This window comes from Sceloporus undulatus, chromosome 4 (genome assembly GCF_019175285.1).
Source record: "Sceloporus undulatus isolate JIND9_A2432 ecotype Alabama chromosome 4, SceUnd_v1.1, whole genome shotgun sequence".
NCBI lineage: Eukaryota > Metazoa > Chordata > Lepidosauria > Squamata > Phrynosomatidae > Sceloporus > Sceloporus undulatus.
This window is the reverse complement of record NC_056525.1, coordinates 33,223,472-33,249,347: the sequence shown is the minus strand read 5'-3', so window position 1 is coordinate 33,249,347 and position 25,876 is coordinate 33,223,472. Positions and strand designations below refer to the sequence as shown.

The window sequence follows — 25,876 nt, the reverse complement described above, 5'->3', positions numbered from 1 at the left end:
AAATTAACTTTTTATTTTAGTTGATTGCTGGGATGGACCCGATGGGATGCCAGTCATCTATCATGGGCACACATTAACAACCAAAATTAAATTTTCCGATGTCCTGTCAACCATCAAGGAGCATGCTTTTGTAACCTCTGAGTAAGTGAAACAAGTACTGCAACATTCTTCAGAAATGTATCTTCCCTTCCTTAGATGCTTGACTTCTAAGGACCTATTACATGCGCCTGGTCATAAATTTGTTTAGATTGCATAAGAGGATTTTATGTATGTCAACCACTAGCAGAATATATCTGTCTGTAATGTTGCAATGGCATAGTAATTGCATATTTGTAAGTGCCCTAACAAGTCTTAAACTTTGAGAATAAAACAACTTTTTAAATTATTTAACTCATTTTAAATTGTCTGGTTTTAACTGATAAATTATTTAATGTATTTCCAGTCTTTTAGAATTAATGTTATTATTTATTGTTTCACATTGAGGCTACTGCAAGCCTCACAGAAATCTGCAGAATATACAGGTTGAGTCTCCCTTATCCAGAATTCCATAATCCAAAATATTCTGAAATCCACAATTGTCCATATAGGTATCTGAGATAGTGACAACTTTGCTTTCTGGTAGTTTAGTGTATACAAACTTCGTTTCATGCACAAAATTACTAGAAAAATATTATGCATAAAACTACCTCCAGTCTATGTGTATAAAGTGTATACGAAATATAAATGAATTTTCTATTTAGACCTGGGTCTCATTTCTAAAATACCTCATCATGTATATGTAAATACTCCATACCTAAAATCCAAAGCACTTCTGGTCCCAAGTATTTCAGATAAGGAAGATTCAATCTCTACATATTTTAATAAATAAAAAATACAGATAATTTGTTTTCCAGTGTACATTTAGATCTCAGTACCTTGTACTAAAAATGGATTAAAAACAAGCAAGTAGGGATTATTTAACTTGAATGAATCATACACATTTAGCAGAATGCATTGTTCATTTTACCATCACTACTACTGCTGCTTCATTGTTACTATAATGTATGCCTTTCTCATTGTAGAGAGGTAAGAGCTATGCAGTACACTGACACTTTCTCTCCAGCTAGTACAACTTTGACATGAAATGTGGCTTCAGAAATTTCAGCAGGCAGCATTGGAGCATTTCCTAGCAATGAAGACTAGGAAGTTATTGTGTTCATTCAAGATTGGCACCTCAGATTATTCAGAAACCTGGATTCTGCATTCATTATTGCAGTCTATGATTTTTGTGTCCTTCCATGGAGTTGCAGCAACCATACCTAGGGATGGGTGTCTGCTGAACCACTATACTGACATGAGATTTGAGTCTTGTTACCCCAAGAATCCCATCTTTTATTTCAAAACTAAGCATTTGACTGTTACAGTTGCCTATGTGAGATTAAAAGGGCGGGTGGAATTTCAGAAGCAGAATGGCAGCTGAATAGGACTTGCAGGAATATGGAAGTGTTCTCTAGTAGGGTAAATTGGAAGTAGAGTTGGACAAGAAATACTGGAGAACTATGAGGAGCAAGGGAGTTCTTACAAACAGAGAAGTCCAGTACTCCTTACAGCAGCCATTTGCTGATTTTGTTTGCTTCTCAGCTATCCTGTTATCCTGTCCATTGAAGATCACTGCAGCATTGCTCAGCAGAGGAATATGGCTCAAAACTTTAAGAAGGTCTTTGGAGACATGCTACTAACCAAACCAGTGGATATATCTGCTGATGGACTACCATCTCCAAATCAGCTAAAGAGGAAGATTCTCATAAAGGCAAGTCCCTTTTGTGGCCTTTGCTTGTCTACATCTGTGAGAGCCACATCCCTCATTCTTGACACTGAATTTCCTGGCTTCTCTCATTTTATTGCAACTTATCTACAGTAAATTGGTCTCTATAATCTAAACAGTAGTAATAACTAACCTGCATGAGCAGTGATATTGTAAATCGTACAATGGGCCCTTAGTATCTGCTGGATTCCAGGACCCCCCATGGATACTAAAATCTGTGATGCCGTTTTTAAAACTATCCTTGAATATGCACTCTACATTATTCAATAATTAGGGATTGGCAGTAACATCCTCTCCCTTGTTCCACAATTCTGATAAATTTTGCTGATTTTATTCCTTCAAAATTCCTACAAACCCTCCCTCTCAGCAAGGCCTTCCAAATTCACATGCATGCTTTCTGTAGCCAGGATTTCACAAGGAAATATTCTGGATAATATTTAAAATTATCAAACTGTTCTGTCCCTTGAAATACAATATGCAGTATTACCATTGAATTCATTATGGATGCTTAGAGAAGAGATTGGGAACCTCTGCCTCTCCCAATGTTTTGGCTCAACTTCCAGAAGCCCGAACTATCATGACTAGTGGCAGGGGGTTGTGGGAAAACAGAGGATAGTGGTATTAGAAGGGTTTTAGAGATATTGCCTGGGCTCTTTTTCAGGGAGACTGACTTGAATATATCTCATTGCAGCACAAGAAACTGGCTGAAGGCAGTGCTTACGAAGAAGTGCCATCATCTGCTGTGTATTCAGAGAATGATATCAGCAATTCAATAAAGAATGGAATTCTATACCTGGAAGACCCAATCAATCATGTGGGTCTCTTTGCATTGCTCCTTAATTAAATTTTGTCTCTCCGATAATGCTGAGCAGGGATGGTATAAATTCATTTTTGCCATAGATGTCTTATCACCCAGTGGGTGATAATCACAAAACTCTCTGATACTTCCCTTCTCTCTTCTTTACTTTTTTGACTGGGGTCCCATTGGAGGATGTTTGCAAGACTGCTGTTTGGTCCCAGCCCTTGACTTTCATCAAACATTATAGGCTGGACACCAGAGCCAAATGGGATGCAGCCTTTGGGAGGGCAGTGTTGGTTTCAGGTTTACATTGACTGCACTGCATTTCATTTGTTTACGTGTTATTGAAAAGAATGTCTTTTTGCCAGAATTGGCTTCATTAACAGCATTCTTAATGTTTACAGACAGGTCTTGCATGACCTTGTGTCTTTTGACTTGAACAGGTTGAAGTACTGTTTATTGAAGTACTGAATGCAACTGACACAGTTTTTGGTTAAATGTTTTATTGTGGTTAATACACACAGTTTATTTGAACCTTACTTGGTGTCATGACACTCCCTCCGCCACTGACCGAAGCTTGTCAGTCTAACCCATTTGTATGATTCGTAGAGACCACAAAGAAGGACAGGTTGCATACCTGTAATGGTATTTCTTCGAGTGGTCATCTGCAAATACATATAAATCCTGCCTGTCCTCCCCTCAGTGTCCTGCTCTTCATTGGCTCACTCTCATGTCACTTACGCGGCGTAAAATTTGGAACTGGGGAAAGAATGGGAATGCAGGGGGCTTATAAGGGATGGGCAGAGCTACTGCCAGAAAGTTGCAAAGTTAACTTTGCCCAGTGATTCCAGAGGTTTTCCAAGCAGCACTGTGCAGCCGCAGTACAACCCATTTGTATGTATTCACAGATGACCACTCGAAGAAATACCGTTACAGGTATGCAACCTGTCCATCTCAGTGCCTTTAATGCCTTTTGCTTTTCCAGTGATTCTTGATTTAGGATAGAGACTGAAATATTTTCTAGTTGCCTGATTTCATGCCAACCAGATCTGTTTTGGAAAGCTGCTAACAATTCTGACTCTTAAAACCAACATACACCTGTTCATGTCTAATTTTAATTCCTGTTTTTTCCATTGCTGGCTCAGCATCTGGATCATGACAACCTCAGTATAAACCCTCTTTTCCTATCCCCCCCCCAATCCTTTGTAATCTGGATAGACAAGTCTTGAAAATACTTTGATCTTAAGAGACTTGTTCTATGATAAACATTCAGTATGTTTTTCTGCAGGAGTGGAACCCCCATTACTTTGTTCTGACCAGCAGCAAAATTTATTACTCTGAGGAGACAACCAATGATTTGGGAAGTGAGGAGGAAGAAGAGCAAAAGGAGGTATGCCAAAAAAAAACAAAAAAACAAACAAAAAAACCCCCAACATCTATTTGTATGAAGTGCTGACCATCTTCAATCTTCTCGGTCACTCAAAGGAGGAACTCTGTAACTTTCTTGTATCAATAAGGAAACTCTTACTGCTACCTAAGATGGTACTGTATTTCTAATTTTACTGAGATTGAATCTCTTAAGGGAAGGAATTCAGATTGTAGCTAAATTCCCCTACAAGGAAAAATGCAGCACCGCAATGCAATTAACAAAACAGATGTGTGTTCCTGGATATTACATTTTTAACACAAATTTTGGTACCAGAGAAAGAATAGGTAAAGAATAGGGATAGTTTTCTGCACTACAAAAAAGTAGAACAGTTCAACATGTTTCAACAAAACTTTTATTCAAAACTTACAATATCCACATCTGAAATGAAACAGGTGAGGTAAGCCTTGCATAAGTAAACAAAAACATTTTGAACTTTCTTCTAACTTGAAAGCTTTTCTAGAATATATCCAAGGATGACTTTTTTCACCAACCTCCACACTTATTATGATTTCCATTTTGGTGGAAACTTAGTGTTTTGGATTTTTTTTTTTAACACACTAGGGATAGCTGTTCAGGCAGGCTTATAACATAGTTTACTGCAAACATGCTGTTGCAGCTCTATACAAAATGTCTGTGTTTCTCCAGCCATCCTTCATTATCACTGCCAATGCTACAAAAAGCCTTCCATCTAGGCAGAGTACAAGGAGAAAGAAAGTCTGGGTAGACATAAAAGGCCTACATAAAAAGAAGCTTAAATAACAGAGATTGTGTTAATTGAAGTATGACTATTGAAAAGCAAGGTTAAGGTTGGGTCAGAAGAGGTTAGGAGACGACCACCAAACTTTTTTTTTTTGGCGTAGCAGTAAAGAAAGATCAAAGGAGAACATGCATGAACCAGCTGCATTGGCTACTGTTTTTGAAGAGAAGTAAGAAAGAACTGTTGGCTCAGTACCCAGGAGCACACAGAAACAGTTTATGAAGAAAAGAGTTATCAGCAGAGCTTGAGAAAGCTAATTTTTGGGTTGGATTGCAACTGCCAGAATCCCCCAGCCAACATGGCCCATGCTTGCTGAGCAGTTTTGAGAATTGCAAATACAAAATACCCTCGCTAAATTCTGGTTTATAAACACATGGCACTACCTTATACTGTTGCATAGTGATGTAAACACACTGTTGTCTGAAATACTGACATTACTGGCAGAGCAGGAGTCACAGTTCCCAATCATTTAGTTTCTTACAATTATATGCCTATATGTATGCCATGATATAGTTGCATGTTGAGATAGACTTTTAAAACTGTCACGTCAAATATTCTGCTTTCTTGTATTCCTGGTTTGAATGCCTGGAATCTGAGATTGTTTTTTAAAAAAAATCTGGGACCGGGAAGTTGGATATCCAGGACAATAACATTGATGAAGAGTCAGTCCCGTCTACCTGAAATGAAGCTGGCAGGTCTAACTGTATTTTTAAAAAATCTGTTTCTGTGCTAGGTTAACAACAGCACTGAACTGCACTCCACTGAAAAGTGGTTTCATGGCAAGCTGGGTGCGGGACGTGATGGGCGCCACATAGCCGAGAGGCTGTTAACAGAGTACTGTATAGAGACAGGAGCACCTGATGGCTCTTTTTTGGTGCGAGAGAGTGAGACTTTTGTTGGTGATTACACTCTTTCTTTCTGGTAAGAACCCCTTATATAGTGCATTGGTTCCTCAGCCAGTTGTGTAATTTGATTCATAAGTGAATGGAGGAATTCAAGAAGATGGCACCCATGCACCACTCTTAGTTCTGCACATTGGGAGCCCACCACGCTTAATGCAAGTTGGGGAAATAAAGCTGCTCTGAGAGACTTTGTGGCCAAGGAGTGGGGTATTAATACTCTAAATAAATGAAAAAAATGAATGTAGGAATGGAGAAAGAATAGCTAATGGCAAATTGAGAGGGTGGATATGGCCACTTTCATTTATCTTTTATTTTAGCATCATTGTAACAATTTTCACACTGTTTATATTATCTGGCCCTGTATTTGTGGTAAATGATGATGTTACCAGCTACAGGTGTAGGTTAATAAACATCTAATAAATATATAAAGGCCTAAATTGAATTGTTATTTCAAACTAGAGTAGACTTGATGAATAAATGGAACTTATATCAAGTGTTGACTCACCCAATTCCAGTTGATGCAATGGAGTGCTCTAGGTAGAACCCTTGGATAAATAAATAACTTGTCAAAGGCCATTCAGTGAGCTTCATTACAATTAGAAAGAACTTGATGTCTCTCATGTATTTAGTGTACTGCAGCTTAGACCAGGTCACTAGATGTATGAAATATTTCTATAGATTGATCATTGAAATCGTTACACATACTGTCTTGGTTATGTAAGCTTTTAGCAGTATTTGCCAAGATGTGTTTCAGTTTTAACACTAAGAAGTTGAAATTTGCTAGTACTGAACCAATACATGCACAGTAAATAGACACACACCTTTTCTCCTCACTCAAAGAGTTACCGATAAGTCAGGATTTTAACATTTCAGCTGTACAGATTACTTGTTCTTAAAATCCAAGTTCATCCATATTACACCCATTTTAAAATAACCACATTGGCTGCCTATTAGCTTCCAAGCACAGTACAAGGTGTTGGTTATCACCTATAAAGCCCTACATGGCCTGGGTCCAGTCTACTTGAAGGAACGCTTTCTCCCATACAGACCTTCCTGCACACTCCAATCCTCCGGGAAAAACCTCTTACAATCTAGAAAGACCAGACTGGCGGTGACCTCCTGGAGGTCCTTCCCTGTCACCGTTCCAAAAACTTGGAATGATCTGCTGGAAGAGATTCGCCAGTTATCCTCACTCAAGGCTTTTTAAAAGGCGACAAAAACCCTCCAGCAGGCCTTCCCCGATTGATAATGTCCAGAACCAAGTGAATCCCCCTCCTTTTATTATTTTTCTTATTTGTGGTTTGTTTTTTAATTTTGATGTATTGTTATGTATAGTCATCCCTCCATATTTGCGGATTTGATATTTGCGGATTTGATTATTCACGGATTTCATTAATATGTTCTCTCTAGGACTGTTTAGGTCCTCCAGTGCAACTCTGTGGTCAAGTTTAACTAAAAGTTGCACTGAAAGACCATTTGTAGCTACTCCAGTGCCATTTTGTGGTCAGTGTATCTTGGACATTGACCACAGAGTTGCACTGGAGGACCTAGAGATTCCTAGAGAGGTGTCCTCTCAGGTAAAAACAATGTTTTTGTTATTTGCGGTTTTTCCATATTCATGGGGGTCTTGTTCCCCTAACCCTAGTGAATATGGAGGGACAACTGTACTTTTTAACCATCTTTTACTGTTTAATTTTATAGTTGGGAGGGAGGGTTGGGTCAGGGTCTTGTGGGACTTGTTGTTTTTATGGTTGTATATTGTATTAACTTTGCTGTTACCAGCCTCGATCCTCAAAGTGGAAGTGGCGGGATATAAATAAATATTTTATTGTTGTTGTTGTTGACTTCAGCTGAAACTCAGTAGATGTGTTTGATGCATTTACCTCATTTGTGGAATCCTCAAGCAGGATTTTGTCAGTGGAATTTTGCTTTTGTTCTCTTTTCTTACTTGCCATTGGTAATTTTTACCTACAGCTATGCAAAGATTTTCCAAATACCCATATGTGTTTTCCATTTGGAGAAATATAAATTACCCTAGCAAACTGTGATACTGTTAGACCACTGCTGAAAAAGCCCTCCCTGAATCCTCTGGATCTTAATAACTATAGACCAGCCTCTTCTTTTTTGGGCAAGATGATTGAGAATGCAGTTGCCCTCCAACTCCAGTCACACACTTTCTTGACCCATTTCAAACCAGCTTCAGGGCAAGATATGGAGTTGAGACTGCTATGTTTGCCTTAGTGGATGATCTTTGTCTCAACACTGACAGAGGGAGTGTGTCCCTGTTGGTGCTTTTAGATCTCTCAGTGGCTTTCAATACCATTGGCCACGGTATCCTTCTGGAGCACCTGGGGGATTTGGGAATTGGAGGCACTGTGCTGCAGTGGTTCCGGTCATACCTCTCATGCAGGTTCCAGATGGTGGTGCTTGGGGATAGTAGCTCCTCAAAAAAAGGAGCTGTTATATGGCATCCTACAAGGTGTCATTCTATCCCCAGTGCTTTTTAGCATTTACATAAAACCATTGGGAGAGCATCCGGAGCCATGGGGTGGGGTGTGATCAATATGCTGATGACACCTAAATATATTTCTCCATGCCTTCCAAAATAGCCTCAGCATGTTTCCTCTGAAAGAATGCCTGGAGGAGGTAATGGGCATGATGAAGAAAAACAAGTTGAAACTGAATTCAGACAAAATGGAGGTGTTTGCCATTAAGGGTCCCAATCTGGGAATGGAAATGTGTCAACTAGTTTTGGCTGGGATTACACTCCCTCTGAAGAACTGTGTTCATAGCTTGGGAGTGCTCCTGGATCCGTTTCTCCAAATATTAGCACAGATAAATGCGATGGTCAGGAGTTCTTACTATCAATGTCAGCTGATATGCCAGCTGCGCCCCTTCCTCGATCTGGAGGACCTAAAGATAGTGGTGCATGTGCTGGTAACCCCAAGGTTGCAATGCGCTTTTTACCTTTGTGCCATGTTCGGAAACTTCAGTTCATTGAAAATTTGGCAGCCAGATTGGTTACAGGAACATCCAGGAGTAAACATATTATACCCGTATTCAAGACACTCCATTGGCAGCCAATTAGTTTCCAGGCAAAGTACAATGTGTTGGTTTTGACCTTTAAAGCCCTACATAGTTTGGGTCCAGGTTATCTACAGGATCGCCTTGTCCTATACAATCCGCCCCGAATAGGGTTGCCATAAGGCAGGACCTCCAAACTGGGACAAATGTAGGACAAATGTAGGGCAACATTTTCAAATGTAGGACACTTTTTAAAAAATGGAGGACATGAAAAAATTGATACTTTTTTTAAAATGTTAATATAAATGCATGTTTCTTAGGCATGCTCAAAATGGAGGACATTTTGGCATTATTCCTAGACAGAAGGCTGAAATGTACTTCTCTTTCTGGCCAAACACCCCCCCCCCCAATTCTACAAGTACATTTCCCACTCCCAAGCAGGCATAGCATTTGCAAGATCACAGGCAGACCCTTGTGCCATTGCAAACTACATTTCTCACTTCCAAGCAGGCATAGCATTTGCAAGACCACAGGCAGTCCTTTGTGCCATTGAAAACTACATTTCTCACTCCCAAGCCTTCTTAGGAATTCCCCCCTTCCACCTTTTCCTTGCCCCCTCCAACCCCCCCAGACCCCTCACCCCCTCTTTTTCCTAGGTATGTCTCAACTTAGGAGGGATTTATGGGACAGATCCAAAGCCTTTTTTCTTTTCTAATGGGGGCAAAGTCTTGAGAAGCCCTGGACCCCTGAGAAGAAGAGGAGGGGGGCTTAGAGAGAGGAAGAAAGAGAAAAAGAAGATGAGGAGGGGGAAGAAAGGAAGAAAAAGGAGAGGAGGAAGAGGAGGGGAAGAGGAGGAGGAGAAAAAAAACGGAACAATAATAAGAAGAGAAGGAGGGGAAAGAGAAAGGGGGAAGCAGCTTGCCTGAATGTAAATTCCTCCCTGCATGGATGTTGCCAAAATAAGGAAGCAGAGGGCTGGCCAATAGAGGCAGGGCAGTGCAGCAGACCCCGCCCCTGCTGGTTTCAGTCCTCCTGCTGCTGCTCCAGGCATGCTTCACAGGCAGCACTCTATAGAAGGCAGGCAGCAGCCCTGGGAGCTCAGAGATGGGCAGCCACCTGGGGTCGGGGACGGGACGGGACCAGGCACGCCCCCCAGGGGGCGGGAAAGTCCCGCCCACCACCGTGAAATGGCAACCCTAGCCCCGAATATTGAGGTCCTCTGGGGGGTAATTGCTACAGCCTGCAAGAACCGACTGGCAGCCATTACCCAGAGGAGCTTCTAATTGGCCGTGCCAAGATTGTGGAATGACCAGCTGGAAGATATCCGACAGCTAAACCAGCTGCCTGAATATAAAATACATTCCGATAGGCTATCCAGGCAGTTTTTAATCATGTGTTTTAAATATGAATTTTATATTATATTATTGTCCTACGTACTGTAATATAAATATTGCGTAGAGATGTTGTAACCCGCCCCTAGCTGTGAGGAGAGGTGGGTAAGAAATAAAATTAATAATAATAATAATAATAATTAGTAAGAAGCCCAGCCATTGTGACTGTTGTTGTCTGACAAACTTAATTTACAATAAATATTTTATGGAAAAGAACATAAAGGCTGCAATACTGAACATGTTTGTTAGAAAGTTATCCCTTTTTAATATAGTGGGGTTGTTTTCTGTGTAAACACATTTAGGATTGCATTGTTAATCATTCTCCCTTTTTTCGTCTCTGTAGGCGTAACGGGAAAGTGCAGCACTGCCGGATCCATTCACGGCAGGATGCTGGGAGCCCCAAATTCTTCCTTACGGATAACCTGGTGTTCAATAGCCTCTATGACCTTATCACCCATTACCAGCAGGTGCCGCTCAGGTGCAATGAATTTGAGATGAGGCTGACAGAGCCTGTGCCGCAGACCAACGCTCACGAGAGCAAGGAGTAAGATAATGGAGAAGAAGAGTTTACAGCTGTGTTTTTGTCCTGTTGCTCGTATGGGAATTCTGGGAGAATAGTTTCCTAAGAAACATTTACACTGAGTTATTATAATAATAATAAAAATAATAAAAATTCATTTTTACCCTGCCTCTCCTTTTAGGATTGAGGCGTCTTACAATAAAAATCCATATAATACAACAATATGGGGTGGATTGTACGGAAGGAGGCAGTTCCGTAGATAGGTTGAACCCAACCATGAAGGGCTTTAAATATCATTATCAACATTTTGTATTTCACCCGGAAACTAATAGACAGCCAGTGGAGCGATTTTAAAATAGGTGCTATGTGGTCACTTCTGGTTTTTCCAGTGACCAATCCGGCTGCCATATTTTGAACTAACGGACTTGGCACAAGGGTAGCCCCATTGCAGAAGTCGAGTTGTGAGGTTACCAGTTCAGTTTGGAGCATTGTACCTTAGATGTTGTACCTTGGGTGACAATTTTACATATAACTTTCCCTTCAACCCTCTTCAGGGGTTATTTATCACATGTCATAAGCCATGGGATGGAATCATAGCTTTAACAGATAGGTGGGGAGAAATGGAAGGATAGGGAGCCCCCCTAGGAGAATTTGGAGAGTTGCAACTCCCTCGACAAAGAAATGCAACATTTTGCTCCCAGACTCCCTCTAAAGGACATGAGGGGCATTTTTGCCATGCTTTTAGGTTGCTCTGGGCCATTTTAGATCCAAGAGAGGCTTTTTTTTAAAACAGAAAGTTGTTCAGTTCTGGTTTTAAACAAGGACTCTCCTGGACCTTATATGTCCTAGTGGGTTAAAAATATGGCAAGAAGGCCCCCATGCTATCACCCCCCAAATGTCCCCTAATTTTGGCAAAGAATTGACCCTTGGAGCCACAAAATAGTAGCCACATGTGGACCACCAGCCACATATTTCTGCTTCAGCAGAAACTATGCAGTCAAGTGCATCCCTGATTTGTTGAATAAACAAATTTAATCCTGAGTTCTAAATGTACACCAGCTTTTGCTGCCTTTGCATTCACTGGCATCACAATATTATTATTTTTAATTCCCAGATGGTACCATGCTAATCTCACCCGGACTTTGGCAGAGCGCATGCTGATGAGGGTGCCCCGGGATGGAGCCTTCCTGGTGCGCAAGAGGAGCGAACCAAACTCTTATGCTATCTCCTTTCGGTGAGTGGGTCATCTCCCCTGTGCACTAATTAGTGCTTGAGAGTGCATCAACTTTATGGCAGAGAAGGAGAAAATAAATTCCTTTTAACTTCCCCCGCCCATGCAATTCATAATCCATTATTAAATAATCGTCTGGAAAGTGTCATCCTCCCTACCTTAACTTTTTTGCTGGCATTTTGACTCTAGGGCAGAAGGGAAGATCAAACACTGTCGTGTACAACAGGATGGACAAACAGTCATGTTGGGTAACTCAGAATTTGACAGCCTGGTGGATTTAATTAGCTACTATGAGAAGCATCCGCTATACCGAAAGATGAAGCTGAGGTATCCCATTAATGAAGAAATGCTAGAAAAGATTGGGACAGCGGTGAGTGTTGCATAAGGCACTGGCTAGGTGAAGTTTAGTGCCTTCTTCCTAGGCTGGGGTTGGGACACCTCATCTTTATCTAACACAGGAGCAGGCAAATTCTGTGGGTCCATGGGGTACCCCACCTTTCCCCCAGCACCCAGACCTGCTGTGTTGACACCAGAAGTGACTGAAAGTCTGCTTCCATTTTCCTGAAACTTTCAGGGGTGGGTGGGTGTCAAACAAGCAGTGTGCAGAAGGGGCTTGTTTTAGAGGAGAATCATACTTTCAAAAGTGCAAATGGAATATTGTGTGGCATCAGTACAGACCACAACTTTTAAGGAATGTTGCTTTCCTCAGGAAAACTGAATGTGTAAGAAAAATCTAAGACCTATTGTCTGGCACTCCTGTCCCAACATGGAGCGCTTTTATAGTACACAGTTATAGTACTGTGGTTTCACTTTAAGTGCCATTGCCGCATGTTAATCCTGGGGTTTGTAGTTTTTTTGAGATACTGGAGCTCTCTGGCTAAGAATTGTAAATACCTACCCCTAAACTGCAAATTCAAGGATGCTGTAGGATGTTGTCAAAGCAGTTAAGTGGAATCATGGTGCTACCATTGTGTTATTTATCTCTCCCTCATCTGTCTGTCTGTCTAGTCCTGCCCTTTCATTATAAGATCTCAGGCCACCAAACAAATTAAACAATATAAATGACTTCAAATTACAATAAATAACACTATGAAAAGACTGCATATAAAGACCACATGCAGCTCAAGGGCTGTGTGTTTCCTGCTCCTGGTTTATCACATAAGCTGTATGGAAAAGATTTCCATAGCTGACTGGTCTCTGATACTGCCCAGTTTGAGAAATTTCCTTTGCTTTTCCCTTGATGCAGACTACTCTGTACTCATAATTCTCTCTCTGCAGGGAGACAAGCATGAGTTTATGCTTTCTGTGTATCTTTTTTTGAGCTTGCTAGCTTTTCAAGCAATGGGGAAGCTGTCTAATTGGCATCAGCCACTTCTGATGTCCTGGGGTCTTTTCCCAGGCAACTAACAAGAGAAGTCTGCACAAATAGATCTATATTTTCTGTTTTATTCACCAGGAACCAGATTACGGTGCTCTATATGAAGGACGGAACCCAGGATTTTATGTGGAGGCCAACCCTATGCCAACCTTTAAGGTACTTTCCTACTTACTATGTTCTTGCGGTGACTAGATAGACTGAAACCAAGTGTTGAATTTGCAAGCCAATTATGTGACTGTTAAGAGGTCCTTTTAAAAGAAATTACAAGCTCATCAATTTAAAGGCAGAGGCTGAGTGCCTGTATGTTTTGACAGTCAGAACAAACCACAGCTTTGAGGAGTGTGGCTTTCCTCAAGGATAAGCACATGCAAATAAATTCTAAATTCTCCTGCACCCTAGTCCCAACCTGGAGCCCTTTCAAAATACAAAATTATAGTGTTATGGTTCCACATTATGAGTCATGGTTCTGCTTCCTGTGATAATACTGAGTTTGTAGTTTGGTGGAGTATCAGAGCCTTCTTGCTGCAAACTCTAGATATGCTTCCCTAAACTCCAAATCTCAGAAATCCACAGGATGGAACCATGACAGTTAAAATGGAACCATAGATCTGTAACTGTATAGTGTGAGTAGACCCTTGCATCAGACTTCCAAGTGCCTGATACTTGTAGAAGTTTTAAAGAGGTGGAGACACATTCATGAATCTGTCAACACTTTCAGTTTGGCTGTTAATTTCTGGTGTGATTGAGGATGGTGATGTTCTGGGATGGAAAAACGGGGAAGGATCTTTTTTACGAAACACAAAATGGCAAGGTGATTTTGGTATTTGACAAAGGCAGGGGGGGAAACAGATTTGCCATCTGGCATGCTTTATTCTTGGGGATTTCCTCTTCTGGCTTTGTTTTAGGAAAGACCTTCAGTTTGATTAGCACATTGAGGCCTGAAATAACCTGCCTGCAAATGCTAGTATGCAACATGTGCACATATGCTTTTATTCACTAGAGGTGCTGCAAGTGAACTTACCTGCATATACAGACTTCTGACTTGCTCATGCAGTTGGAGAAGGAAGAGTGCATCTCAGCAATAGGAGTCTGAAGGGAAACAAATTTCTTACAAGGCACCTGTTGTTTTGTCAGGTTTTTCAGTATACTTATCACAGTTACTTTAAGGCAGAAAGTAATGTATCCAATCATAATCTGAAAGAATATTTCCCCCCCACATGTGTCTACCTGGTCTTTCAGCTCTTTGGAAGAAATCGTTCCCTCAGACCCATCACTTTCCTAGGCACGTAAGAAGGAACATGGGAGAGGGCCTCCACAGTGACTGCTCCCAGATTCTAGAACTCCCTTCATAGATATGTTAAAATGGCTCTTTTGTGTTTTTTTCCATCAGAGATGGACTTCTGTTGTTGTTTTGTTGTGACAAGCTCTGAAATGACTTTTTATAAGGAAAGGACTTAATAGTGTGCTGTGCTGTTTTATTTCTTCCCTTTTTAATTCCTTTTTAAAATGTTCTTTAGTCTACTTCCTCAGACACTGTTGGTGTAGTGGAAGCCAGTGATGGACAGGAGGGCAGGAATTTAACGGAAGAAATTTAACGTGTGTTTTCATATGTATAAGTCTTAATTTTTGTATGCTGCATTGAGTCCCAGTTCTGGACAGAAGCTGAATATAAATGCAGTGATCACACAGCTTCATTCTTTTCCTTTTAAGTGATTTTGTTTTGCTTTATTTTAGTGTGCTGTCAAAGCCTTATTTGACTACAAGGCTCAACGAGAGGATGAACTCACCTTCACCAAAAATGCTGTGATCCAGAATGTGGAAAAACAGGAAGGAGGCTGGTAAGTATTCTCAACTTTTCCAATGCTACATTCCTTTTTCTTTTAAATTTTTTTGCTATAGATGATATCTTCAAGTAGCTTGAAATAACTTTCTGGTTTCCCTAGTTCTGTAAGCCCATCACTTAGCAGTTTTTATAATTACTCTTACAGATCTGTCTCCTTTATTTCAGCTATTTTGATAACTGAACAATAAAATAAGTTGTTGCATTAAAAAAAGCTTTCTTGATACTAGCTTTCAAAGAGCTTTGTTTCAGTCTGTGATTTAAACACAGAGGAAGTTAAATTGAGTCCATGCCTCACTTTTATATTGCACTTGCATGATCAGTGGGAGACTCAAATCTGAGAACTTCAGTTGTTGCCACATTAATTGAAAATCAATTAGGGAAGGGAAAATTGAAAGAATTTTTCTGTGCTCACTGCTTTCCTTTACAGCTCTCTCTGCTTCTCCCTTCCAAATCACATCATTTTGGTATTGGAAAAAGAACGTTTTTGAACTTCATCTCTCACCCTTTCCTTCCTTGCTGCTTTATAGGTTTTGGGGTGGTATCTGTTTCCAGACTGTTAAATATTAAGTTCAGCCCATCAGGACCATTTTAGCCAAGAGACAGAGCACTTTGGTAATAGATAGTGTCTTTCCTATGAATGACAAGCCAAGAGTTTTTGTATATTTTTTTCTTTGTAAAAAGATAGGATAGCAATTTACCCTTCTCCTTGTTCTGCTGTTGATGAGTCCCTTGGTTTATTTTGTATGCTCATCTTAGCTCCACCTATTTATATTCTGATTATTTTTCTGTTTTCTTGATAATCATCATGCTGATTGTGTTTTCCTTCACTATATGTGTAACTCGACATGTATGCCTGTTTGTTTCTGCCAGGTGGAGAGGAGACTATGGGGGTAAGAAGCAGCTCTGGTTTCCATCTAACTACGTAGAAGAAATAACTAGTCCAACTGGCCTAGAGCCAGAACAGGAGGTGAGCATTCATTTTGAAGAGTATGGAAAGAAAGAGCCTCAAAGGTTCTACTTTCTACTAAAGAAGACTTGGCCTTCAGATTCTGGAGGGAGCCCAGTTTGAATTTTGTTATTGAAGTAAGCTCTTTTGAATACCTAATGGACTGCCTACTCCTGTATGAACTTTCCCACCCATTAAGCTTTCCTACAACATATTCAGTTGTGTTGGGTCAGGATATGAGAGAAAGTGGCTCATCCAACTCTATGAGTCTATGATTCTGTGTGGCTGTACCAAGGCTCTGGAATTCCTCCTTGGAAGAGTCTTGCCTTGTCTGACCTCTGATTACCTTTTGGCACTGCATTAAGACTTCCTTTTCATCCTGCTGGTCACCTGTCAGGTTGTTACATTTTTAATCTCTCTGGCAGGTTAATTTAATTTTGCTGAATTTGGCTCTTTTGTTTGTTATTAATGGTTTATTTTATTTTATTGGCTTTTTAATATTTTAATCTCTGCCATGGTTATTTGCTAAAGAACAGTTAAAAGAAATAATTTCAATTTGATAATCATAAACATAAAGATAACTTATGTTTTAATATGTTTTGTGACAATGCAAGGAGGTGTTTTATTAGAGAAGTATGGTTTGAACCTGGACACCAAAATTGTGGAATGAAGTCTATAGAGAGATGCGAGCTTATTTTGCCATTTTCTTAGTAAGTAGAGATCAGAGATTTTTTAAAGCCCAGGAAGGTTTTTTGTGGCAACAAGCTCTGGTTTGCAGACCAAGAAGGTTTTGCATGAAACAGAAGCATTTCATGAAACTGAGCTGGGGTTTGCAGACTTGGAAATTGTTGCACTGGGATTGACCACTAAGAAAGCATTGATTTGTACTTTGCATGCTTCTTGGGAAAATATCCATTTTGATAAGATATATATCTGCTTCCAAGAACCTTCCCAAATTGAATTCTTTCTTGGATTGGAAAAAGACATTCCTGTTCTAAATTAAACTGAGTTTTTCTAGTACTGTTTTTCTTCAAGACTTGGCAAATTCAACTTTTACACAGATTCTGTCTTTAAATTTATTGATGATACTTATTTAATGCTTAATATATATTAAGTAGTAAAGCATCATAAATGAATGAAAGAATAAATAAATTGTAAAGTAAGTTGTAAAATAGAATATTAGCATCCAGTATCTGTTTAAGGACTGTGGCGCATTACAGACCGCCGAGAAGTGGCGGTCTGCCACCGCCGCTGGTTGCAGCATCCGGGAACTGCAGCAGCCAAACAGCACAGTTCTCGGACACTGCCAAGAAGGAGCGCGAAAATCATGCTCCTTCTTGCGGCCTGGAAGAGACGCCACGAGGCGCTAGTTGCGCACTCGCGGCGTCACTTCCGCTGCGTGACGTGTGGATGCAGAGCGTCCATTACGTCAAAATGGCGGCGGCCGTGTGGAATGGCCACTGCCATTTGTTACGGACTTTGTCCGTAACAGGGTAAGGGGCATCTAGAAGAGACGCCCCTTTTTCAAACTGGGACGTCCTGAGGACGTCCGAAATGGCGGTCTGTAACCCGCCTGTGAATAGTTGTATTTTCCTATCTACAATTACATTGAATAGCAGAGGGGCTAAAATTGGGTACTAGCAAACAGGATCAGAGCTGTAAAAGAAATCTTTAGAAAAAATGGAGTAGTGGCTAATGCATGGAGAAACATTTTAACATGTATGTAATGTTAAGCAATTTTAATTCAGAATGCACAGTATGTTACTGCCCATCTCGATGTTCTCTTGGATGGATTATGCAAGGTAAAGAAATACTCTAATTTTCTGTGAACTTGTTTGCAGCAACAGCTAGATGAAAACAGTCCTCTGGGAGACATGCTTGGTGGAGTCCTGGAAGTACCAGCCTGTCAGATTGGTAAGTAAGTAGAGAAGCCAGAAGAGATGAGCAGTTTTAAGCCCTATTTCCCATAACATTATTTTCCTTTCCTGCAACCTCTCTTTTCTGAAGGGCTACAGTTGGTCTCTTTTTCACCCATGTATGAGCATTATGGGTTTTATCCATTTGGCAAGGATTAGAGGTACAAGAGTATTCTGCACTGTTACACATCCATTGCAAATGCATCACTGTCTATCAGTTTTGCTGACAATCAGATCCATGAATAAAAATGGAATTCTGATATTGTCTGGATCTGTCTGTAGGGCAAAATCCATTAACTAGTTATTCACACATAAGATCATTACAGAAGTGCTGAAGTGCCAAATAAGTCTTTCTGTCAACAAAGCTGATATTAAATTAATTCTTTTTTACTATTAATTCTTTTTTTAAAAAATCAACATATCTCTGTGGGGCTAGGTTTTTTTTTGTTTTGTTTTTTTGTTTTGTTTTTTTGTTTTTGTTTTTTGCAATTCCTGCGTTACCATCTGAGGATGTTAATATAGTGTTCATAGCCATTGTTCCTTAAAATGAGTGACTCCAGAAGTGCCACAGGTATAACTCAGGCAACATGCAGATTTGGTATGTAAGTTCAGGCCTTGGTGTGTGTGTGTGTGTGTGTGTGCGTGCGCGTGCGTGTGCGCGTGTGCCTTTAAGTTGCCTATCAACTTATGATGACTCTGTGAATTGCATAGAGTTTTCTTAGGCAGAAAATACTAAGAGGTGGGTTTGCCAGTTCCTTCCTCTGAAATATACTTGGTATTCATCAGAAGTCTCCTGTCCACATACTAGACAGAAATGGTGAAGGGTCTGGAAGTCATGCCCTGCGAGGAACGACTTAGGGAGCTGGGGATGTTTAGCCTGGAGAAGAGAAGGTTAAGAGGTGTTATGGTGGCCCTATTTAAATATTTGAAGGGATGTCATATTGAGGAGGCAGCAAGCTTTTTTTCTGCTGCTCCAGAGACTAGGACCCGGAACAATGGATGCAAGCTGCAGAAAAAGAGATTCCACCTCAACATTAGGAAGAACTTCCTGACAGTAAGGGCTGTCTGACAGTGGAACATACTCCCTCAGAGTGTAGTGGAATCTGGAGGTCTTAAAACAGAGGCTGGATGGCCATCTGTCGGGGATGCTTTGATTTGGATTTCCTGCATGGCAGTGGGTTGGACTGGATGGCCCTTGCGGTCTCTTCCAACTCTATGATTCTATGACCTTCTCTAAGCAGTTTGTTCCATTGTTCTCTTCCAACCATTAGACCCGGTCTGAGGCAGCAAAGAACAGTCCTGCACCTCTTTGACAGCCAGTGTCAGTTGTCTTGGCCTTACTGAGCAAAGTTTAAATGAATAAAGTAATAGATGATGTAGGATAGTGTCTGAGACTCCAGAGAGGCACCACTTAACTGATTAGACCAATGATTCCAAAGTGAGTAGTCCGCTCCCCCACCTGGGGGCAGTGAAGGGGAAAGAGGGGGGGGGAGGGGGCCTTTAGGACCATAGTGGGGATGAGAGTTGCATGGGCTGTTTCAGACAGCCGAAATAAAGCTGCTTCGAGTCACAGTGGAGGTATGGTGTTTCAATGATGCATGCATCCTAAGAGTCCAGAAGCCGCACCAGCCACGCTCCAGTGGAGCGTGGCTTTGGTGCGACTTCTGGACTCTTAGGGCATGCATCATTGAACACCATACCCCCCACTGTGACTCGAAGCAGCTTTATTTCGGCTGTCTGTAACAGGCCATGAAACGTCTTTTCACAGTCTCTTTAAACCATCATGGCGCCTCTCTTCATGTGATGGTATCTCCCGCTCATTACCTGCCCATGCAAGCTCACTCTCTTAGCCACATTTTTCACTAGCAGTGGTGGGAAACTTGCAAGGGTTGGATGCAAGACATCATTTCTGTTGCTTGGAATAGCACCATTTTGGGACAGAATGACTGACTTGAGCAAGGACTTAGAGCATGCAGAAGTTGGGAAGAAGCAGCAGCAAAAAGGAGCTTTCAAGTTTGAAACCCTGCTTAAGCTCTGTGTGTTCCTGCCTGCTCTTGCTTTCTTCCATCAGATAGGTTGAGAGAAGAGGTCTCTAATCCAGAGCATGTAGCCTTTCTAAACCCACTATACATACACTGGCTGCTCCCTTCTCTGTCTCAATGAAGAAGGATTGACAGTCCTTTCTCACTAGGAAGCAGCTTCTCCCTTTGCACTTAGTCACCTTGGGAGCAGCGATCAAGCAGCTGGCTGAGCAGTGATCAAGAAGTGTCTTACACTGGCTTTTGTAGCAAAGCTGGAATGGGTGGGAGACTTCTCCGTCACTGCTCAGCCAGCTGCATGTTTGATGCTCTGATGGTGACAGAGGTGCAAAGGCAGCCAATTGGGCAGTGACTGAGAAGCCTCTTGCCTGCACCAGCCTTTACCAGAAGGCTGGCACAGGCAAGAGGTTTCATGGTTGCTGTTCAGCTGTCTGTTCAATTGCTGCTCCCAAGGTGACTGGGTACAAGGGAGCAGTGACCAGAATTGGTTATTTTAAATTTGCAGTAGAACAGTAGACTGAATATCAGGAAATAGGCATGGGGTGTGTGTGCTAGGATTGTCTTCAAAGAAGAAAAGGGGTGGCACATGAACAATTAATTTGATCTGAGAGAAGACATCATTCATCATCTTGTATAAAGAGAAAGAAGAGTGGAAGGAGGGAAGTGGTCAGAGACTGGCAGAGAAACATAGGTTTATAGTTAACATAATAAAGAAAAAATGTAAGATCTAAATACAGCACTCTGAATTGGAGAAGGGAATGAAAGGATCCTCCAGGTCTGTGGCCAATGTAGCTGTCTTTATTAAAACACAGAGGGATATTTAACTTTATTCTGGTGTGGATAGCAAGAAACCAGGACTAAAATTATACCGCTCCATATTTTTCTGAATCTGTTATTTCTGCCTTGTTTTTGTCAACTTTTTATTGTTCTGGCTTTGCTATGTACGTATTATATTATTTACAGCTTTTTGGTTGAAACTCTGGTCTCAGTGTGGCATATACATTACAAATCCTGATCAGGTATATAGCTAAGAGAATCTGGAGAGAGAGAGAGAGAGAGAGAGAAGGGGCGGTGTGTTATAGTCCCTATAACCTGGTATTTGTTCACCCTGTTCATTTTCATTACAGCTATCCGACCTGAGGGCAAGAACAACCGCATGTTTGTGTTCTCTATCAGTATGGCATCTGGACCACGGTTGTCCTTGGATGTAGCTGCTAACTCCCATGAGGAATTGTTGGATTGGGTGAAGAAGATCCGTGAAGCAGCCCAGACTGCTGATGCCAGAGTAAGATATGCTTTTGCCTCAAATAATGTAAACCATCAAAAGCCAAGGCAACTGAGCAATCTGTGATGATTGTTCTCTGACCGCTGCATGAAGAGCTTAAACATTCCTTTTCTCTCAGATTTGGACATTCAAGGCTAAGCTGGTTATGTAGAATTAGAATGAGGGTATATGTGTATTCCACCATTACAACAGTTTGATGCCACTGGGACTTCCATGGCTCCATCTTGGGAAGTCCTGAAATATAAGTATTTAGAATTCACTCCTAGGAAGCTTTAGTGCTGTAGTACAGGAACATGCCTGAATCTTCGTTCGTGAAGCAAAGCCAGAGAGAGAGACAGGAACATGTGCAATAGAAAGCACTAGCAGAGAATTCTGAATGCTTCACCTGATTACAAATTCCAGGACTCCAAAACATTTTTTTTCTCAATAACATAAATTTATATATAATGATAGAGCCTTGGAGAGACCCTGGACAGATAAACACTGACAGGAATTGGAAGTAGAATGAGTGGAATCTCACATTTCTGCTGCATTATTGTTTTGACTTTCCTGTAATAATTGGATTTTTCAGGGACTTTTCAAAATCCGAATGGGTGGGAAAAGGTAGTAGCAAATTCCAGTACATACCTTTTCTATGCTTTTAAATTTGTGTGTGTATAGCAAATGGGGAGGGGGCAACCCAAGAATAAGGAAATAATTAATTTCCATTTCAAAAAAAGTCAGACAAGGCAAAAGGCAACTTTGCAAAATTGCAGAGAAATATACCACTGAAAGAGCAACATATCTGATGTTTTGGTAACACAGTCAGTAATATGAAATCTTAAAATTAAGATGGCATTTGGTGGAGGTGCCAAATATTTAGTCCACCAATTCAACGTGGAAAATGTGCTTGTAAACACACACTTCTTCACTATCCTGACTAAATCTGAATCAGTTAACTTCTAACTCCTATCTTAATAGCAGACAGACCCAGAAACCCAGATTGTTGTGTCACTGCTGAAAAATAGGTTAAGTAGAAAGTGTAGATAAAAATTGGCACTTGTAAATTCATTGTTTAGATTAAACATTTCCAGATGCTGCTGCTTTCCTAAACATCCTTCTTTCAAGCAGTCTTTCCCATTTGGCATGGCACAGACACAGCTGGGAACCTCCGTTGGAATATAAATAGCTTCCAAGGAGGGAGTGGAAAGGTGGATTAGGCTTTCCTCTGTCTGCCACTCTCCCCCCCCCCCTTTTGCAAATTCCACCTTTCTTCTGTTACTTCAAAGCAGAAACACAGTCAGCATTCCTAGACTATTTACTGAAACAAAAACAAAAATTCTGTGGGCTGTCCAATCCATCCTAAATCCTGTTGTTATTCTAAAGTCCTGTTATTCATTTCAGATCCCTGAGTACTGATTCTGCAATCATGTTTGTGGCTGTACTGTAGTGTATTGCTTAATTGTGTTATGCTGGGAAGTAAGTGATTCAGGTTCTAGTCCCCTCTAACCTATGAATCTGACTAGGAGTCCTTGGGCTGGTCACTCTGCCTTTGTGTGACCTGTCTCACAAGTTTGTTGAAGACAGGCAGGATATAAATGTAGCTAACTATAATAATGAATGTTGCTGGTTTCTCCCTCCTTTTGGCAGCTTTCTGAAGGGAAGATGATGGAGAGGAGGAAGAAGATAGCCCTGGAACTTTCTGAGCTAGTCATTTACTGCCGTCCTGTCCCCTTTGATGAAGAGAGTAAGTGTAGATTTCATCAGGCATATATTAACTATGTACAATGACCTATTGCTTGGTTAGAGTTGATTACTCAACACCTGGCAACAGTTCAGCCTTGTGATTTGGAAGCTTGTTGAACCAGAAGGCTTAGAGTCCTACACAAGTCCAAATGTCAGGGCCAATAGCTAAAATGCTTATTCAGATGTGTGCTATTTGATAACCGTAGAGAAAAAACTCAAAAGTAAAGTAAATTGGCACTCTTGAGTGATTTTTGTAATGTTGCTTCAAAATCTAATTTTGAATTATTGTGAAATTAAATTTAAATTCAATAGGGTTAGTCAATGCAACTTTTTAACTTATTTGGGCATTGAAGGAACAAACAGTTTTCCATTGGTTGAATTAGTATATTTAATGGTTCAAACAAGATGAGCTTGCAAGTCACCATGTCCTATAAAACCATAAAAAGATAACCATAATGCCCTGTGCAGTGCACTCCAGCTCTACTTAGGGATTCTCCTGAACACAACGTATGCCAAAAAAGCATAGGCATCTTGGCTGCTTTGAATCTCATTTTGGGAGAAAGGTGGGATAAAAATCCAATGAATAAATAAAGATGTGGACAAACATGCTAATCCCAACAACTGGATATGCAGGAACTTCTCTTCACCTTTTCAATCAATCACAGAGATCTGACAAGAAGTCCACAGAGGCTGGAGCATTAGGACTGAGGCTTGCATGTACACTTCTGTCCCTTATGGAATTTCAGTCATTCATGTTCAAGTAGATGTCTAAATAGGGCTAATCAGTATGTACAAATTTACTGAAAACATAAATTCATATTGACTTTGAAACAGATGTTAGAATTGTTCCCAGATTTTTAAAGTTACCTGACAACACATTAACAAAACCATCATTATCTCTTCTTCAGAACCGACAATTTCTATTTCTAAACTTTTCCCTGGCCCATATTATCGTCTGCCTCATTTCCCCTACAGAAATTGGCACAGACAGGGCTTGTTACAGAGACATGTCCTCCTTCCCTGAAACCAAGGCAGAGAAGTACGTCAACAAAATTAAAGGCAAGAAGTTCCTGCAGTACAACCGGTTACAGCTTTCCCGCATCTATCCAAAAGGACAGCGTCTTGACTCCTCCAACTATGACCCCCTGCCTATGTGGATTTGTGGCAGCCAATTGGTGGCACTCAACTTCCAGACGCCAGGTGAGACCCATCATTCATAAGGTGTCCCAGCAGTATGGGACAGCCATGGTGAGTGTTGGACTGTGATTCTGGAAACCAGGGTTTGAATCCCCATGGAAATCCACTGGATGACCTTGGGCAAGTTACACTCTCTCAGCCTCAGAGGAAGGCAAATCTTGCCAAGAAAACCCTATGATAGGTTCTTAGGTTTGCCATAAGTTGGAAATGATAGCCTTAGGATTTGTGAAGTCGAAGGCTTTCACGGTCAGCCTCCATGGACTTGCCATAAGCAGAAGTGACTTGAAGGGACATGATAACAACAGCAACCTATTAATTTGATAACAAATCTCTGTAGTGACCATAGCTTAGAGTAGTGATGCCCACTCAGGTCCTCCAGGTGTTTTGGATTTCATCTTGCAGAAGCCTCAGCCATCATGTCCAGTGGTCTGGGATTCTGGGAGCTGAAGTCCAAAAAACCTTGAAGGCAAGAGTTTGGGAATCACTGGCTTAGAGCATGTCCGCACTGCATGAAATATTTGTTGCTTTTCCTTGGCATGTTGTGCTGTCTTCATTGTTAACCAACAACAGCTCTCTTTTTATCCTTGCTTGTGATTGGGAGGGGGTCATTTTATTCCCTCTTTGAATGCTACAGGCACTATTGTTCATTATTTGTAGAAGTGAGCAGTTTTTTAAAAAAAGAAAAATGTGTTTTAGTAAGAATTGCATCTCCTCTAGGGAAGGATCTTCTCCTGAAAGAAAAAGTTTGGTATATAAACATTTGAGTGTAGAACAGCCCCTGCTCCCTGTTCATTTGCTGTGATTTTGCATAGAGGACAAGGAAGGAAGGAAGATTATTCAGGATAGATTATTATGCTCTGAAGCATGTGAAAATGCAGATACTAAGAAATAGCTCTACCATATATTTACCAAAGTATCTCTTAATTAAAGTTTCTGGATTGGGCCCCTCCCCCATATAGACACTTCTCATGACTATTTTCAGTGGTACTAAAGAGACAAAAACCTGGGAGCACCCCCAATAGAATCCACAGGAAAAACTGGAGACACATCTCAAAGGACTTTTTCACACGGGGAAAATTGGAAGGTTAAAGTGGGGGCAATGCAAGTTTATCCAAAGCATTAGGGACAAGTTCGCAGCTGCTTTCCACATGACACTGTACACAACCAGGACAGAATCCAGGGAAAATGTGAGGTGAATCAAGAAATGAAAAAATTCACAGAACTGTTGGATTTGCATGTCCATTTTGCTTACGAATTCACTCTCTTCCCATAATGCCAGCTGTCTGAAAATGCAATCCTCCAGATGCATTCAGTTTTCAGATTTCCCAAGGTGCCTTGCTGTGCCAAAGAGGGAGAATGCTCTCTTTTTAAAGGGATACACACACTCTTCCCTTGCCCGGCTGCTTTCCTCCTCTTTGCAGGCTCTAATTATGGAACAGCTGGTGGGAGAAGGAAGAGAGAGGATGTTTTGGGATTCCTCCTGTACAGGAGGGAGAAATGGAGGACATGCCCTGGAAAAGGAGGACATCAGGGAGTATCATCCCTGGGTTATGTGGGGGGGGGAACTTGTGTAAATGACAGTTTGGAGCATGTGCAGAAAGGATATTTCTAAGCAGGCAATGAGGCTTTGTCCTCACCCATTTGATAGCCAAATTCGAATCTGACCCTAAGTAATGTGCCTTTAATCCCT

The 25,876-nt window shown here is 41.0% G+C and overlaps 1 protein-coding gene across 6 annotated transcripts in view; it reads left to right on the top strand.

Moving 5' to 3' along the window:
• The window catches only part of PLCG1 (phospholipase C gamma 1), a 140,069-nt gene that overhangs the window by 90,332 nt on the left and 23,861 nt on the right, over window positions 1–25,876 (top strand). For all 6 annotated transcript variants that reach the window (XM_042464871.1, XM_042464872.1, XM_042464870.1 and 3 more), the window contains 15 exons: window positions 21–141; window positions 1,621–1,789; window positions 2,496–2,618; window positions 3,892–3,993; window positions 5,523–5,710; window positions 10,450–10,650; window positions 11,741–11,860; window positions 12,047–12,227; window positions 13,314–13,391; window positions 14,970–15,073; window positions 15,949–16,045; window positions 17,866–17,938; window positions 21,107–21,264; window positions 22,894–22,990; window positions 23,965–24,189. In XM_042464871.1, coding sequence (XP_042320805.1) covers window positions 21–141; window positions 1,621–1,789; window positions 2,496–2,618; window positions 3,892–3,993; window positions 5,523–5,710; window positions 10,450–10,650; window positions 11,741–11,860; window positions 12,047–12,227; window positions 13,314–13,391; window positions 14,970–15,073; window positions 15,949–16,045; window positions 17,866–17,938; window positions 21,107–21,264; window positions 22,894–22,990; window positions 23,965–24,189 — 2,037 coding nt within the window. The remainder of the gene's footprint in view (window positions 1–20; window positions 142–1,620; window positions 1,790–2,495; window positions 2,619–3,891; window positions 3,994–5,522; window positions 5,711–10,449; window positions 10,651–11,740; window positions 11,861–12,046; window positions 12,228–13,313; window positions 13,392–14,969; window positions 15,074–15,948; window positions 16,046–17,865; window positions 17,939–21,106; window positions 21,265–22,893; window positions 22,991–23,964; window positions 24,190–25,876) is intronic.